This window comes from Calidris pugnax, unplaced genomic scaffold, assembly GCF_001431845.1.
Source record: "Calidris pugnax isolate Ruff unplaced genomic scaffold, ASM143184v1 scaffold499, whole genome shotgun sequence".
In the NCBI taxonomy this organism is placed as follows: domain Eukaryota; kingdom Metazoa; phylum Chordata; class Aves; order Charadriiformes; family Scolopacidae; genus Calidris; species Calidris pugnax.
Genome location: NW_015092476.1, coordinates 344,248 through 361,198, shown reverse-complemented (window position 1 = coordinate 361,198; position 16,951 = coordinate 344,248). Strand labels below are relative to the sequence as shown.

Below are 16,951 nucleotides of genomic sequence, written 5' to 3'. Positions count from 1 at the left end.
TCCGTGCTCCCCCCTCCCCCCCGCCCTCCGGGAAGGCCCCGGTTCCCCGGCCCGCCCGCGGTGTGGAGCGGTTCCCCAACCCTCAAACGGTTCCTACTTCTTTTTTTGGCTGCTCCACGTAACCGGGGACCGGGTGTTTCCTTCGGGAAAAATCGTTATTTCCACCCGGCCGAGCTCAGTCCTGACCCGAGGAACAGCATACACCGTGAATGGGAGGCGGGGGGGGCTGTGGGGAAATCCCTTCCCAGAGGCTCGAAGTAAACTCCCAACGTTTTGTTATTTTGCAGGGTTTTGGGTGTGTGGAAGATAATATTCCCGTGATCTCCTGAAGGTATAGCCTGTCACTAGAAAAAAACATTTACCTTTTCTCCAAAGCTGTTCTTCTCTCTTTAACACTTATTTTGCCCTGTATTTCGAGGAAGTACAAACGAGAGACGTGTTCTCAGACACACTGCAAATCAACATAAGAGCGAGTTTTACACCTCAGCACTGAGCTGTGCAAGTTATCCTTGAAGAAATGAGTGACAAAGTTTAGCCACAAATAGAAAAATGAGTGACCAAAGAAATGAGTGACAAGGTTCAGCCAGAAATAACTAATGTCACCATTAGATCCCCTTTATGGTGCTGTCAGCCTTTTTCTTGGCTTCCTGAAGCCGAGATGCCAGGCACGGTCGGGGTTTGCTCCCGGGAACCCCAGGGGTGGCTGCCCTGGAGCCCAGCTCACGCGTGTGTAGGTGTCTCATGGCACGTCTGAGTGTGTTGCCGTGAGGACGTTTCTGCTCCAGGCTGAGCCCGTCAGTGTGGGCAGTGACGCCGGGCGTCTGACGGCTGCACCTCACAAAGGAAAGTTGTTCTTTCTTATCTGGTTTGAGCGTGGCTCAGTCATCCCTGCCAGCCAAAACACAATCTGCGCTACGTTTGGTACAGAAACATGACACAGAGGGGGAGTAAAACTCTCTCCTGACATTGAACTCTGATAATAACCTTATATTGTTGGAGAGTTTTCTTTTTTTTAAAAAAAATGCATACAGATTTGACATTTGTATGCCTCTGTAGAGCAGCAAGATTAACAAAGATTTTCATTTTGGTACTACGCTTCATAATAGTATCTTTTGTTGCTTATTTTTCCCAAAAAAGAGGTGTGCAACTTCTGGTGAAGGGTACAAAAGCAGTTACAGCATCTGAAAATGAAAGATTTCATTTAGCTGCATTTGAACATATAAGTTCTGTGTCCATTTCCAGTTGGTTGTACCTGTGCCACAACTGACCAGTCCAAAGGCAGTTTATGTGCCACACATGTGGGCAAAGAGAAAACTGGGAAGGGTCTGTTCTGCACACAGCTGTCAAGTCTGTTGATGTCTCCTGGTGTCTGAACCGCTGTTCTGGTAGATACCTGCGGCTTTAGGAAGTTTTTGATACTTTCCTCAAAAGACGTTTCCTTTCCATTTTATCGATGTTCCCGTCTGTAACAGAGGGACTGACAACAGTTCTGTCTTTGCCTCCTAAGACAGCAGAGAATACATTTGTTGCTGTATTTTCAACACGGCCTTTGTCATACAGTGTTAGATTTGGCATTACTGCAAACATCAGGCAGAGAGCACGAAAAATGAGGAAATATTTGGATTTCACTGGTGGTTTGTGGTGGGAGTAGTACGCTCATGTGAAAAGTCATATTTGCAAAGGATGAAAAAGTATTCTTTTTTGCAGTTCATTTTTTGTTTCAGAGCTTTTTCTTTTAAGAAAACTCAATATCTGAGGTTAAGCAGAATGCATATTTCAAATGGCAGGAGGAAGAGAGGAAAAGATGACTGCGTGAGCTCTGAAAGATTTTAAGAGCTGAAAAAGTCAGAGAGGTACTGGAGTTGAGCAGAGGGGAGGAGGAGCTGGGAGGAGAAGGAAGGCAGGGAAAAGATGGGGCTGGGCACGGTGCTGCCACTTCTGAGAGCCCCTTCTGTGCTTGCCCTGCCCTGAGCGTCCTGGGCTGCTTGGGGGTTTTGGCTGAGGATGAGGTGCCTGCGTGCAGAGTGGAAATTGCTGTGGGTGTTCTTGTTAACTTGTTTGTGCTCTTCTCCCTGCCAGTTGCCCTCAGCACCTCCCTCCCACTGCCCTGTGCTGCCACCAGCTTCCCTCACTTCATCCCGGGGGATGCTGGAGTTCTTGATGGACTGAACGTGCTGGCAGGCTGCCTTTGTCAGCCATCTGGGAAAATGGTCTCCTCCTATTTCCAGCTATAGACCTCTGCAGTTTTGTTCAGAAGTGTTTAAAGATAGCTGTGATTTTTGAGTTTTGTGTTAAGATCATTAGCCCTTTACCTGAACTGTTCTTACTTAGGGCCTGCCAGAAGGGCAGTTGGGTACTTGTGCTCGGGGTTCAGGTGGGAATGGGATTCCCCTCGATGGAAGGACGGGCCTAGGATTTGAAGTTTGCTGGGTGTTTTTTGAAGTAAGGCAGACCAGTTCCAAAGTATGATGTGTCTGTGTGTTGTGCACTCTGCAGCTGGTGTTACCCATCAAATCAGCTAGTCTGTGCCGGACTATTATTTTTAACATAGCTTTCATGCTCCGACATGAGGGATGTCTTTGTCATAGTCTAGCTGGTAACAGAAAGGACAACTGCCCATAGCCAAAACCTTTCACTGGCGAAAGGAAATCTAAATTGCTGGAGACTGGCAGTCTATTTGAGTATCAGTATGATTACAGTAAGAGACTGCTTCAACTTGACAACCTGAAAAAGAGCGAAAGTTTGTCTATCAAGCTTCTCTTCCTTCTCCTAGAGCTTTTGTCAGCTTTGATGCCAAACAGCTGAAATGGCTGTTTTTGACTCAGTGGGTAAGAGGTGGGGTGGAGGTGTTGCCTGAGTTTGAGGATGGTGAACAGTGGAACCAGGTATCTTTGGTCTGGATTGTTACACTGATGTTTGATGTTTCCCATTTCTCAGCGGGCTGCCATACATGCTGAGCAAGAGGAAGAGCCCTTTGTCATCCCAGTCGTGTGTGGACCTGAGAGGAACAGGAGGAGCTGCTGTTGACCTGAGCTTCTGGGGAGGATAGATCAAAGTAAGCGTAGTGCCATGCTGCCTCTTCTTACTCTTGTCTTCATCATGAAGTGTCTGTGAGTCATCTCCTTGGGCGCTCTTTGACTCTCATGACCCAGCAGTCTCGTTCAGCTGCGTGTTTTCAGCAAGGGTCACTACTTTGTGTAACTCCTGAGGGACAATGTCTGCTCATCTACTGGAAGCCTAAACAGAAAAGGGCATTCCGTATGGATTGTCAGTAAGCGTTGCACTTTCCTGCCTGTGTGCTCGAGTTTTATGTGGTTTTGGTTTGTTTATTTTTGCTGTGAAAAATGTCTTCCTCATTAGTTTGAATGCTGGTATACAGGAATACAAACGAGGTCAAACCTGTCACGGTCAGGGAAGGACTCTTGCAGGGTGTGCACACAAAGCTGTCATAAGAAGAGCCTTTGGGTTCTTAAAATACCATCATTGCACAAATTGCTTATGTGTAAGGCTTCCAATTCTAAATTTTTGCACGTGTATTGGTATGTGAATCCAAACAGTCCCACACGCTTCCTTCCACAACTGAAAATGGAACTCCAACAGTTTTCATGTCTAAAAAAGCTTGTTGGCTTCCCTAAGAGCAACTGTAACACAGAAATAAAGACAGACTTTTAAGAGGAAGTATTCCCTTTTGTCTCCTCCCTGCGTGATGGAAATGAAAGACTATCCCACGAATTAGGCAAAGTAACTTCAGAATGTCTGTGGGTTTCCTGTCTCCCTGGGGAGCAGGGAGTGAGTTCTGGAGACACTCACTGTTGGGCTGGGATGAGGCTGGAAGGAGCCTCTGGGAGTTGTCTCATCCAGCCCCTTGACTCAGAGCAGGGTGACCCAGAGCAGTTTGCTCAGGGCCTAGTGTCCATCTGGGTTTTGAACATCTTCCACAGTCTTTCTGGGCAACAGAGTAAAAAAGGGTTTTTCCTTATGTTTAAGTGGCATTTCCTGTATTTTATTTTTTGTGTCTGCTGCCTCTTGTGTTGCCACTGGACACTGCCTGGAAGAGCTTGGCTCTATCTTATTTACACCCCCTCCCCCATTCTTTTTACTGACCTCCCCCATCGGGTATTTCTGTACGTAGATAAGATCCCCTCAGTCTCCTCTTGTGGAGGATGGACAGTCCCAGCTCTCAGACTGGCCTCAGGTGTCAGACACTCCAGTCCCTTAATCATTTTAGTGTCCCTTCACTGCTCTGACTCCAGTATGTCCATGTCTTCTGGTGGTGGGGAGCCCAGCGCTGTACACAGCACTGCAGGTGTGCTCTCCTGAGCAGACTAGAGCGGAAGGATAACCTCCCTCACCCTGCTCCTTGGGAGACCAGTGTCCTTGTCCCAGAACTCTACTACCTTATAGGCAACTTGTCCCATCCCCAGGTCCTTTTTTGCAGACCTGCTCTCCACGCAGTGGCCCCCAGCATGTCTCTGTCCCAGGTGGAGGACTGGTGCAGGACCTTTGTTGACCTTCATGAGGGTCCTCTCTGCCCACGTCTCCAGCCCCTTGAGGCACCTCCGAGTGGCAGCACAACTGTCCGACGTACCAACCACTCCTGCAAACTTTGCATCATCTGCAAACTTTGTGCTCTTTGTCCCATCAGCCAGCTCTTACAGCATAATCTGTTTGAAAAGCAGTGTCGCTGCGTATGTGAGAAGGGAAATCAGGGCTTTTGTCCTAGATGTGCCCCAAAAAGGCCTTTAAAGGCTGTAGATACTTACTGTTTAACCAATAGCAGCACAGAGCTGTCACAGCTCACACTGAGCTGGGCAGACACCTCAGACATACCTTCCTCAGGCCTGGGAGCACTGATGTTGTGTGTCCGTGGCACTGTGACTCAGTTTCTGAGTCCTCATCGGACAAGGCAATGTGCTAGTTTGTATGAAGGTTGCAGATTTCTGTACCACCTTTACTGTTCTCTTTCTGCTGCCTTCAGCTGCCTTCAGTCTTGAGCTCATGCAGACCATGTCTGGGTGCTTCTGTACCAAAGCCCTGGCACTTCTCCTCACAGGGTTACATTCAGGTGGCTCTGCAGCCCAGGTCTAGGTGGGCTTCAAGTTACTTCATTGTTAAATGGGCCTTCCCTGCTCTTTCAGATATATATATATAAAAGATGTTGCTTAGTAAAACAAGTTGCAAAGTACCCAGAGTTAATACGAATTGGTGGAACGATCACAACTCAGATTCAGACTCTCGTTTGCCTTCCAATCCATGCAGGTACCCTGATTTTGGACCCAGGGTGGAGAGGAGCTGTGGAGGCTCCACAGCTCCATTAATTGCAACTTTCAGAAGCCAGAGTAGCTGAGGTTAAAGTAGTAGTTGAGATTAAATTATATGCACCCTTAAGTAGCTTTTGCTGTTACAGATTTGAGCATCAGTTGCTGTAGCTGTTAAGTCTGCTCAGTTTTATTTTCCGTTTGCAGAGCTCAATGACTAACCTTAGCAATTCCAGAAAGACCAAAGGTATCATCTGGAAGATGGGTTCTGGCATATGTTCCTCACCATTCTAATATCACCTTTTGTTTTTTTGTAGATACAGCCTATCTGCTTTCCAGAATGTTTGTTGGATATGAAGACTCCGAGGATACCGACATGTATGAAGATGAACTTTATCATGAGGAGTCATCCAGTGAGCAGAGTGTTGATAGTGAGGTGGAATTTCATCTCTATAGCCAGATCCACTACTCCCAAAATCTTGGAGAAATCAGCACACTGGAAATGGATGAAGAAGCTGCTGTTGCAGGAGCCACGGGTCACAGCTCAGTTCTAACCGAGGAACAGCCTGAAGACAAGAAAATCACTGAATTAGTCGGTGGTGGTGCTCAGCTCTCACATGATTCTGAGGTCATCGTCTTGTCTGATACACCAGATGAAGACAGTGTTTACAAAAGCAAAGCAAAGAAGTCAACGAGCTCTTCCCCTCAAGGTAGAACACATGTCCCCCCTGGATCTTCCACACCGAACCATGCCGAAGCTGCCGCCTGCAACACCCTGTCTCCTGGGCCGGGCATGGACCTTTCCAGGGAAAGGAGAAGCACGGGTGGGAAGCCTGACCCAGGTAGTTCTGCTGGAGCTCACACCCTCCAGGACGTGTTCGTCATAGATGATAGCTCGGAGGAGGACAGCTACATCTCTGACAGTGAGAACGTGGAGAGCTGGATGCTTCTGGGAGCTGGAGCAGATGACACAGATGAAGACATAATGTTGAACCTCGAAGGCTGTGCGACTCCTGTCAGCGAAGGTTAGTACTTCTTTCAATTGCTTGCTTGAGTATTCATCTGTGTGTGGGAGGATTTGTCTGCAGCGGTCCTGATGCCAATGTTTGAAAAGGAAGATAAACAGAAAGCAAATTGGAGTGTGTAATGATGGGTGCGAAACTATGGTGAAGGAAATAGCCACTTATTTATACCATTTCAATACCATTACTTCAGTAGCATCATATATGGAAAGATGGCGTTTTCGCTTGTAGAAATTCAGAAGTGATGTCAGAGTGATTCATGCTGTGAACTTTACAACTTTCCCGTATGTTTTGTTTTCCTAAAAGCATATAAGAAGTGGCAGGGTGAAGGAGGATGAAGTAAAAAGGGAATACAGCGGTTTCTAATTGTAAATAAAGTTAGCAGAAAAAAAACAGTTTGAGGACTAAAGGCATAAAGAAAATCAGGGTAGGAGCTGCATAACAGTAAAAAGTGCTGTGGGGTGGGAAGGTGATGAGTGCTCGTAAGGCGGGGAGCAGTGTCATTCCTCTTTCCCTGTGCTGAGATTTGTGCCCCCTGCCCCGTCTGCCCGCTCACCTCTCAGCCGCGCAGGCGCCAGCTCCGTAGGGCTCTGCTGAACGCCGGGGCAGAGAAGGTGCAGCCGGGGAGAGGGACGAGCTGTCACGGGAGGGGAGACCACCCGGGCTTGTTCTCCTTCCCCGTAGGGCTCTGCTGAACGCCGGGGCAGAGAAGGTGCAGCCGGGGAGAGGGACCTGTCACGGGAGGGGAGACCACCTGGGCTTGTTCTCCTTCTAGAAACACTCCTTCTGGAGCCCGGCGGTTCAGGCTGTCAGTCTAAGATTTACTGTGACTTCTGGTGTGGATTCTGTGCTGAGTAATCCAGAGAGATTCCCAACTGCTAAGACTAATAACTAACAATTTGGTATTTTGCAAAATATTCTTCCACGTTACCATGCAGAAGGTTACTAAATGTGATGGTGAGAGCGACAGATTTTAGGTGTGTGTTTGTAATAATCATACTGTGGAAAGCTTGTCATGGAATACATGAATACCTGTCCTTTTCCATACTGTGGAATACATACCTTGTCTCCAGCAACTCAAAGCTCTCTCAGACATGCAGCTCACTCGTTTCTTGCCCACTGGTTCTCCGACAAGGAGATGATTTCCAGAAACGGTGTCCCTGCCCCTGCCAATGTGGGAGGAGGCTGCTGCGGTGGCCAGGCCCCAGCAGCTGCAGCGTGGGGATATTTGACAGACTTTAAAAATCTTCATTTAAAAAAAAAAAATGATACTTTTCTTCATTTAAAAATAAAAGTATGCCATCATTTTCCATGGTGCAGATGTGAATGAGGCGGTTCTGGGTGCCGGGAACGCGACGCTCTGCAGCCCATGCCTGTGCAGTCTTTCCTCGGGGAGGCTGCGCACACAGGGCTGCTGTTCACATGCTGCTGCTGCCAGAGGGGAAAGCCCAGAAATTGTCTTTGCCTTCTTTTCTGGTAAAACACCTGTTTCTTGCCCGTAAACGTTCAATAGCTTTAGTGCAGAGTTTTTCTCTCTGTATTTTGCCAAGCTCTCCATCGTCCCTCGCTCACCAGGGCACGGTGCACACTCGGTCTCGGACCTGTGGCTTGCCCAGGCCTCTGAGATTTAATAAATGCTTTCCCTGTTCCCGGTGCGGTGCCAGGAGAGTGGCAGGGCATTCAGCTGCCAACCCCGAACACCACATAGACACATCATATTTAGAATTTATTTAATTTTTTCTCCCTGTAAATCTCTTAAAATGCAGTTTCTAAGAATTAACTTGAAGTTGCTGAATTTCTTTCTTTTTTTATATTTTCATATCCCGTCCTTTTCTTTGAAACTAGAGCTAATTAGCTTGTCTTTTTCTGAAATTGCTGTGCCAGCTGGGGAGCTCGTGCCTGCTGCCGGGTGGTGACAGCCGTAAGGGCGATGCAGGTTGTGCCTCGCACAGTTAATACGCTGTCTGGGTACCGTCTGTTTCCCTCACAACTGCTGGGTGGGCAAAGGACCTGGAGTTAGGTTTCTCATGTTCAGGTTACTCTGTGTATCCCCTTGGATTTATGTACGAAAATTGCTGATATTAGCTCTAAAGATTACCCCAAAAAAAACAGACAATAGAAAAATGTTTAAACAGTGCTTGAGACTTGAGCATATTTCAAAATTACATATACGCATTTTGCGGAACATTCTGCAATTAATTTATCAGAGTGATTATGCTTACTAGGTGTAACATGAAAACGAATATTCATCCTTCACTCTTTGTGCTGTTCTAGTGGAGGTGCCAGTGCTGACCCAGAGGCTTTTAAAAATGGATTTGGGAGGCTAATAGCAGCATACAGTTTTGCTCACTTACAGTATGTTTCTGTAACATGTGCAGCAATGTTTGTTTTCCACACAGATATATTCATAGATGTTGACAATAAGACACCCACATCCAGAGGTAACAGGAGCAGAATTTTCCTGCGCTGTATAAACTTGTCATACTCTTCAGAACTAAGATGGTTTCATTTAATGTGGGCGATGTAGGCGTTTTTTGTGATGCCCGAATGGGAAGTCACAGACAGTCACTGTTCTTCTCCTACTGTGACTGTCATTCTCAAAGCTCCATCAGAACCTCCTTGAAGCCCCATTTTGCTCTTTGCCACCAGCGGTGGTGGTTCTGCTTTTGGGACGTGTGGAAGGGCCATCAGCCCAGCCTCTGGGCACAGGTGCTTATACCTCCACGTCCTTCTGCAGCGTATCTGCCACCTTCCTGCCTGTGTGTGACTTTGCAGGAAGCCTTCACCTTTGCGCTTTTCTTCTGGTGAAAAGCAGAAGGATAACATAATGATGACCCGTTTGGCTCTGCTGTGGCCACGGGCAGAGCGGGCGCTGTGCCCTGGCAGGCTCCAGGGGCTCCCCTCAAACCCTGCTTTTCATCCCAGATTCCAGGGAATGATATCCAGGTAGCTCTGGAATGCGAAAGTTCAGTTCAGCTGCTCTGTTTGTGGCGTGTACGGTGATGGGGATGCACAGACACAAGCTTAAAATAAATTGGTGGTGTACGTAGGTGTGTGTGTCGTAAAAAGCCAAACCGGCTTCAAAATAGTTTTAGGGAACAAAAGCCATATGTCTTCCTAATGTAAAGTAACCATAATTTGTAGACTGAGCTTACGCAGCGTATAGAACTCCAGTTCTGTAAAGGTCTCCTTTGCTGAAACGTAAACGTAAGTTTTAAATCCAACGGAAGATGTGCATTTAAACAAGATGTGTGTTGGCAAATTATCGTCTCAAAGATATTCCTTGCTAATTCATTTAAATTCTTTTGAGACATGCACACTTCTGTTTTCAGGGTTTCTGAAGAATGAGACCAAGTATTTAGGTGACTACACAGTATGTAAATTACTATTTTAGGGCTTGCAGTATCAGTAAGAATGGACCAAGGTGTAGTGAGGGGTGAAGCCTTGCCCTGTCCCTTCTGCCCCGAAACCGCCTGTGGCTGTCGATGGGACAGCCCTCCTGTGACAGTGTCGTGCTGTGTCTCGTGTTCAGGTTGCTTCACGCTGAAAAGGAAGCTGCAACGGGAAGAATTCTCTGAGTAGCTGGTTGTATCAGTCATTTGGTGAGTCCCTGAGACAGAGATGCTGAGGCTCCACTGGGGTCCGAAGCAGCCCCTCAAGGAAAGGAATGAGGTGTATCTCCTTATTCTGTTAGCCCCTCTACATCTTACTTGCCTGCCCCGCTCTGGTCTAATGGCATTATTATTTTTAATATTCTGTATAAACAAATAATGCTTTCTTGGTGCCTCCAGTGCAGAGTCTTCCCACCATGTGGCCTTCTGGCCTCAGATACCTCCCTCTGCCCTGACAGAAAGAGACGTCCCCTTGCTGTGGGAAATGAGCTCTGGTTCCTGGTGGTGAATTAAGGTTCTTCACCTCTACCCTCCGGCCTCCAGCTGACACCCTGAAGGCTACCATGGCCCTCAGTGCGCGGCTGGAAGCTTTCCTCCCTTCCTGCCCTCTTTCCAAACACCTCTAGATGCCTTTCCCTTTTTATTTTCGCTTGTCTAACATCACGTTAAGCAAAACCCCGTTTATCCCCGTATTTCTGTAAAATCCAGCTTTTGGTTGTACGGCTGGTTCCTCGGCTGGTTTGGGATACGGGGGGCGCTGGCTCCTTGCTCAGGCCGGGGCTCAGGGGAAGCTCTTGCTGTGCCCGCAGCCTCTGCTCTGGCTGTCTGTCCCCGGTGGGGCTGTGTGTCACTGGGAGCGGAGCAGCACACCCTATCCCCGTATTTCTGTAAAATCCAGCTTTTGGTTGTACGGCTGGTTCCTCGGCTGGTTTGGGATACGGGGGGCGCTGGCTCCTTGCTCAGGCCGGGGCTCAGGGGAAGCTCTTGCTGTGCCCGCAGCCTCTGCTCCGGCTGTCTGTCCCCGGTGGGGCTGTGTGTCGCTGGGAGTGGAGCAGCACGCAATTACCCTCCCTCGGCCACGCTGAAGGGCAGCGACCACCGGCCCCCGGGCGTTACTGGCCCCCAGCTGGTCGCCCATGGGTTTCCTGGCACAGCACTGGGAAGTGTGTGTGCTGCTGCTGCTCTTTGCTTTGCAAAAAGCACCCTACCTGCTGCACGTGGCATTAAAAAAATTGATAATTCAGCAGACCCAGGTGTTTGGTATGACTTACCCAATTTTTTAAACGTTTAGAGTCCAGAAGAAAGTGTTCAAAAGGAAACATTACAAACTGTACTAAATACACCGAATTCATTTTCAGTGTCAGAGAGTTTCTTTGCAGGAGACCCCTTTCCTCCCACCCCTTTCCTCCACTTTGCAATAGGAGTATATATGATAAGAATGTTAATCTCCTGTAGCTGGAAACCTTTCATCCATTCCTTCATTAAAAGCTTCTTTTTAACATATTTCCTCTCCCATGTATCGCCACAATCCTAATCTCTGCATTTATTTTCCCTCACGGCTTTTGGAAAGACAGCTTCCAAAGCTGCAGCATTGACGTCCGGCCACTAAGGGGTACAAAAAACAAATTATCTTCTCCCTCTTTCATCCTTTGCCCACCCAGCCCCTTCCTCGGGGACAGCGGGCCGATGCGATCGCTCTCCGGGCTTGCCAGGTTGGTGGGGTGCGGTGCCTGGGGCTGCTCCTCAATCCCCAGCTTCCACACAGCAGCACACAGTGCTGCGCTGCCTTCCCAGCGAGGGAGCCGACATTGCCTGCTCAGCTCTGCTCCTTACGCAGTGAGGCTTTAGAGCAGGGCTGGAGGTTCCTCCTCGGGCACAGGGAGTTGCTCTCAGAAGGGCCAGCCCCCGAGCACAGAGCGTCATCTCCAGGTGCCCTTTGTGGTGGCATCTCCTCAGCCTCCCCAGGAGCCCCAGGGCCACCTCCTGGGCAGCTCTGGCCACGTTTTGGTGACATTTGTGGACAGTGACAGGGCAGGCGGTAGCTGGGGCCGTTCCCACACGTGGCACTCGGTGTGGATGCTGCTGGGGGTCCCGGGGTCCCGACCACCTTCTGCTGGTGCTGGCTCCAGCCCCGGGGTGCAGAGGGGCTCGGTGACAAGGGGGACACCCCCCTTCTGACTGCACAGACGCCGTACATGGTGTCACTTTGGGGCCAGGGGTAACCCCAGCCAAAGGAAGAGCGGGAGACCTGGGGCAGAAAGTGTGAAATGGGGCTTGTGGGGACCTGCAAGGGGTTTTAAAATGTTTGACCTTCTGGCTGTCTGAAGAAATGAAGTAATTTTTGTGTTTCCCAACAAATTGACTTCTGGCATTTGGTAAAATACGAGCATTTTTAATCTTCTGTGTTGAAAGCAGTTATGAAAGGATGCTGGTGTCCAAGGGCCAGATCGTTTCACTCGAGGCACAGGGTTTTATGTCCACTTCTGCTCCTGCAAAACTGCCCCTTACAAAAAAAAAAAACGGGGAACATAAAACAAAGTGCAAGTTAGTATTTCCAAAGCAGTTTTTTCAGCTTTCTCTTTTGGCATCCATTTCCATCTTGTTTTCCAGTTTTAGAGGTCTTGCACCGATTTTCATCCTTAGTAATCAAGCCTCTCATTTATCAAAGGAACCATAATAAAAATACATCTGTAAAATGAAAAAAAAAAAAAGGAGGGGGGATGTAAACATTTAGTGAATGAAACCATTAAAAAATGCCTAAAATGAAAAAAAAAGAAATTTGAAAGCATTTTATTTTTGCCTCTTCCCTAAAAAATAATGTAGGAAGGAGTTTTCTATTCAGCAGCTTCAGCAGCAGTAACTACAGCTTATGGGGTCAAAATAGAAATAGCAGTCTCTGATAAATTTAGCTTATTCTTTTATCTTTTTCAGCCATGCTCAAAAAGGAAACACGCTTTGTTAACTATCAGTTTGTAAATGGCTTCTTCTAGATGTATGACTTAATTTTCTCTTAACTCTGCGTGGTACTACAGAAACTATTCAAAAATCTGACCACATCTGCATTTTGTTCTCTCTGTGCTGCTACTCAAATCCCTGCGTGTATTTTTAAATGATGAAAAGGTGTAAGCTTATTTCTGAAAGGGCAAAAAAAGTACAGTGAGTCGTGCTTTTCTTCTTTATTTTACCCTTTTCCCTGACAGATGGTTTTGAGCACGAACTCAGCAGGGTACGGTATATTTTTGTTCTAGAGCACTGATACTAGTAGCACCAACCGACTTTTTCTACAAAAATGCTACAGGATTTCTCATTCCTACAGGTTCAGGTACAGTTTTTTCCGTTCTACAGGAATTTTTTCATTTTGTCAGGGCACGGTAAAACTCTTTGAGGAGCCACCCTTCCCTCTGCTTCTTGGGTGCCTGAGGTGTGGAATCACTCTATTAAATTTCGGCCAAAGTTGTTGTCAGAAGTAAACAGATTTGTTGCTGCAGAGCAGTGTTAATTACGGATGGTGGTGTCGGGCGCTGCGTTCCCGCCGTGGGGGTGCGTGTGCGGGTCCCGGGGGAGCGGTGCGGGGTCCCCCCCCGCCACTGCCCTGGCTTGGCCGGCGCTGCTGGCACCCTTTTATCGGCTTTCTTTCCTCAAAACCGCAGCCCGCCGAGCGCCCGGGCTTCTCCTGTGGTTGGGTTTCCCCGTGTCTGGGAGCCGTGTGCGGGAGCCCCGCGGCGGCAGCCGGCCCCGGGAACCCACCCCTGCACGGAACGCACAGCACATGCATAGGGATATTTTGATTAAAGGAAAAAAAACTTAATCTTCTTTACCGTGTAACGTGGATACACTCGAATCTCTTGATTATTTAAGAAAAAAAAAAATTAATAAAACTAATAAAGTTCCTTTGCACATCTGAAGAGATCTGGGCTAAGTGTACCTGCAACCTGAGCGGGCCCTTTTATCTGCACAGATTTCCCCGCTATTGTGGACCTTAGCTCTAATTTAAATTTCCCATGGCTTTGGATTGCTGACTAGGTTTAATGCAAGAGTGCCCATGCTTACATGGTCATATATTCTGGGTGACTTTTTCTCTTTTTTTCTCTTTTTTTCTCTTTTTTTCTGCTCTGTTGATTGTTACAAGGGGAATTTTTTTCCACTTCTGTCATCAGTTTGATCTTTCTTCCTTGTCCCTGTTTCTCTGGGTTTCTTACAGGTGGGGGAAAACTCTCATACTGCAATTGAATTTTTGAACCCTGTTGGGAAACTGATTTAATCCTTCTGAAGGAGAAGGTCAAGATTTTTAAGTAATTAAAAATGCAACAGAGAATATACTGAAGACAAAGGAGTTAGTGGTTTAAAAAGGGGAAAAGTAAAGTTTGAGCAGGGCTACACAGGGATGTAAATCATGCAGGTATGTGCGTGGAATAACCACAGGAAAAAACCCAAGTTTATATTAATGAATTTTAAAGCTGAACAAAAGTCTAGAGAAGGAGAGACAGGAGGAATAAAATGGGCTGTTGTTAATGCTTTATTATGTGTTTTCCTGTTTATCGTAGCACCTAGTGGAAGTGGTTTTGTGCTCCAAAGCTGTGGGCACAATCTCCACTCGCAGGAAGGCAGAAGGATGGCTCACAGTTCGCTTTGTGAGCCCTGAGGCTGTAATTGGCACATTTCTAGAGAAAACGGGGCCTTTTCTCTGCAGAGAACTCTGTTTTCCCCTGGGTCTGGGGGGATTGGCCGCCGAGGTCTGAGCTGCAGGTGGGCTGAGCCGCTGCGCGTTGGGTCATCTGCCAGTTCCTTAATGAAGAGCAGGGAAAACTTGGGCTGTGATACTCTCTCAGCGACCATTGATCTCCCAACAGCTGGGATTTGGTGGCGCTTTCCTTTTTTGTGTCCAGAGGAGATTCAGCGTAGATCCTTAACATTGCCGTGTCTGTGCCTGTGCAGGTACAAACACACAGTGTCTGTAACACAGCCTGATGGGTCCTGGGATGATCAGAATGCTTGTCTTTATACTCCATTAATGTATATAACTGATATTTCCAGTGTTCTTACTGATAAGCATTTCATGCCTTCTGTGATTTTCATGTTTTTCACCCATAACCTGCTCCTCCAGTGGGTTTTGCTGGTAAGAACCGTGCCTTTGGCCAGCAAGAGGCCAGTGTGGGCTCACACCTTGCCCTGCTCCCAGCCCTGGCTGGGTTGTTTCCCCTCTGGTGCTGAGACAGTCCCCAGCCTCCACACATAAGTCAAAATAACTCCACAAATCTCCAGAGAAACTCTGGATGAGGGAGGTTTGGGTCACCAGAACCCATCCAGTTGCCTGATGGTCACGGCACCTGGTCTCTGATGGGGGCCTCTCTCTCCTCGGGAGCCCATCACCCTCGGGAGGTGGGAGAGGTGAGGGTGATGAAGGTAAGAGGTGAGGGTGACACCAAGGACCACGCAGGAGGTTGTATGAGCAGCCCATCACTCATTGCCTGTGCTGAGGGTTTCTGGCTCACCTGCCAGGCTGAACCTCTCTGCACATCCCATGATGGTGGTTGTGTTTGTTTTTCCTCTAGTACCCTTCCTAATTACTGTCTCTGATTTTACGTTGTGTGCAACACCACCAAGTATCTTGGGTGATAGTGACTTCACTAGGAGTGAGAAAACAAGAAGGTAAAAGCTCAGCTGGACTTGTGGTGGTGGGTGATGTGCGGTGGTGTCTGGCTGATGTTCCCGGGCCGCAGGGCCATGGCCACATGCACAGGACCCGCCACCACCCTGTGTTTTGGGGGCTAATTCTGTGAGTCGCTGTGCTCTCCTCGCACAGCGTCGCGTCCAAGACGTGGTGGCTGTTCTCCTTCCGTCCCCCCACCCCTGGGGTGCAGGTGAGGGGAGCCCACTCGCAGGTGCCCAGGAGGCCTGTGGATGCAGCAGGGTTTGGTGACAGTCACAAGACGGTTCTTTGCCCAAAGCGGGTGGATTTACCGTCACTTTTCTGCTGTGCTGTGACTGCTGGGGCTCGTCCTTCCTCGCAGTGCTGAGGCGCCAGAAGAGGGTCCCGTCCGGGCACCCTCGGCACTGGATAAAGCCTCCCCCGTCCACCCTCTGACCCCCCGCACGGAGGGCGAGGGGCGGGGGCGGGGGGAGGCTGACAGATGCTCTTTTCGGTCTCTTTTTGAAAAACTCTCTCTGCACGGGGAAAGAGCGGCGTTTCCCGGTGCCGGGGGTGCCGCACGGCGGGGCGGTGGCGGTGCTGGCGGCGGGGGGTGCGTGTGGCCCAGCCTGAGGTAAGGACCCGCTCACTCACCGCGACCTCTGCTTTTAAAACTTTTATCCGCAGGGGCACGGGGATCTCCCCTGCCCCCCCAGGCCGTGGGGGGCTCCGGGGGCCGGCTGTAGGAGCGTGTGTGCACACACGTATGAGCATGTACACACGTGTGTGTGTGAGTGTGCGCTCACGGAGGTGTGTGCGAGGGTGCCCGTGTGCTGTCGGCGGGGAGAGCCGGGACGCGGCTCCACAAAGGAAACCCCGGCCAGAAAAGCTGCCAACTCCGAGCAGAGCCTTCTCCCCCGTCCCCAGCAGCCTCGGGGGGCAGCGGCCTGTGTCCCCCCCCTGACCCCCTGGGCGAGGGGCCGCAGCACAGCCCAGCACAGCCCAGCACAGCCCCCTGCCCCAGGGGTCCCAGGAACACGCTCCCCCAGCGCCTCACTCCACTCGTGGTACCTCTGAACTGCAGCGGTGGGCGTGCACTGGGGGGGCTCCTCGTCAGGTCATCAATGGTAGCTTTGGTTTGGCGTAAAATTTACAATAGCGAAGAAGAGGATTCCTTTAATAATTCAGTGCCAGCCGTCAGAGCAGAGGGACAATGCAGTTGGCATTGGTAGTGTATATATTTATATTACTTAGGTTTTACATGTCCCCATGAGTTGTTGGTGAAGGCAGTTTATTCCCTCTTTCTGAAAGACACCCATGCTGACCTTCGTTTTTAAGATGGTAGTGATTTAGTTTGTTGCTATTTTTTTAACTTATTTTATTTTCGATGCACTCTTCTCTTTAAAAAATCTTTTGGAAACTTCTATATTTCTAGGTAGAAAAAGTAACTACTTAAATTGTTCTCATGCCGCATCCTTTTGTCAAAAACAAAGCCTAAAAATACAGGCATTCCCGTGTGTCTGCTGAGGTTGTTTCCTCTCGGAGCAGTAGCTGTGTCTGTGGGGTGACCTGCTCTGCCCGTCCTGCTGCGAGAGGGGGGGCTGTGAGGAGGGGGTGCTGTGAGAGGGGTGCAGGGAGAGGGGGTGCAGG

General features: G+C 48.9%; 1 protein-coding gene across 2 annotated transcripts in view; it reads left to right on the top strand.

Annotated features, from left to right (window-relative positions):
- Nucleotides 1-16,951, top strand: part of ZCCHC7 (zinc finger, CCHC domain containing 7) — a 113,271-nt gene that overhangs the window by 204 nt on the left and 96,116 nt on the right. For both annotated transcript variants that reach the window (XM_014962556.1, XM_014962555.1), the window contains exons 2-4: nucleotides 288-331; nucleotides 2,938-3,055; nucleotides 5,576-6,283. In XM_014962556.1, the coding sequence (XP_014818042.1) occupies nucleotides 5,599-6,283 (685 nt within the window). In that variant the 5' untranslated portion in view covers nucleotides 288-331; nucleotides 2,938-3,055; nucleotides 5,576-5,598. The remainder of the gene's footprint in view (nucleotides 1-287; nucleotides 332-2,937; nucleotides 3,056-5,575; nucleotides 6,284-16,951) is intronic.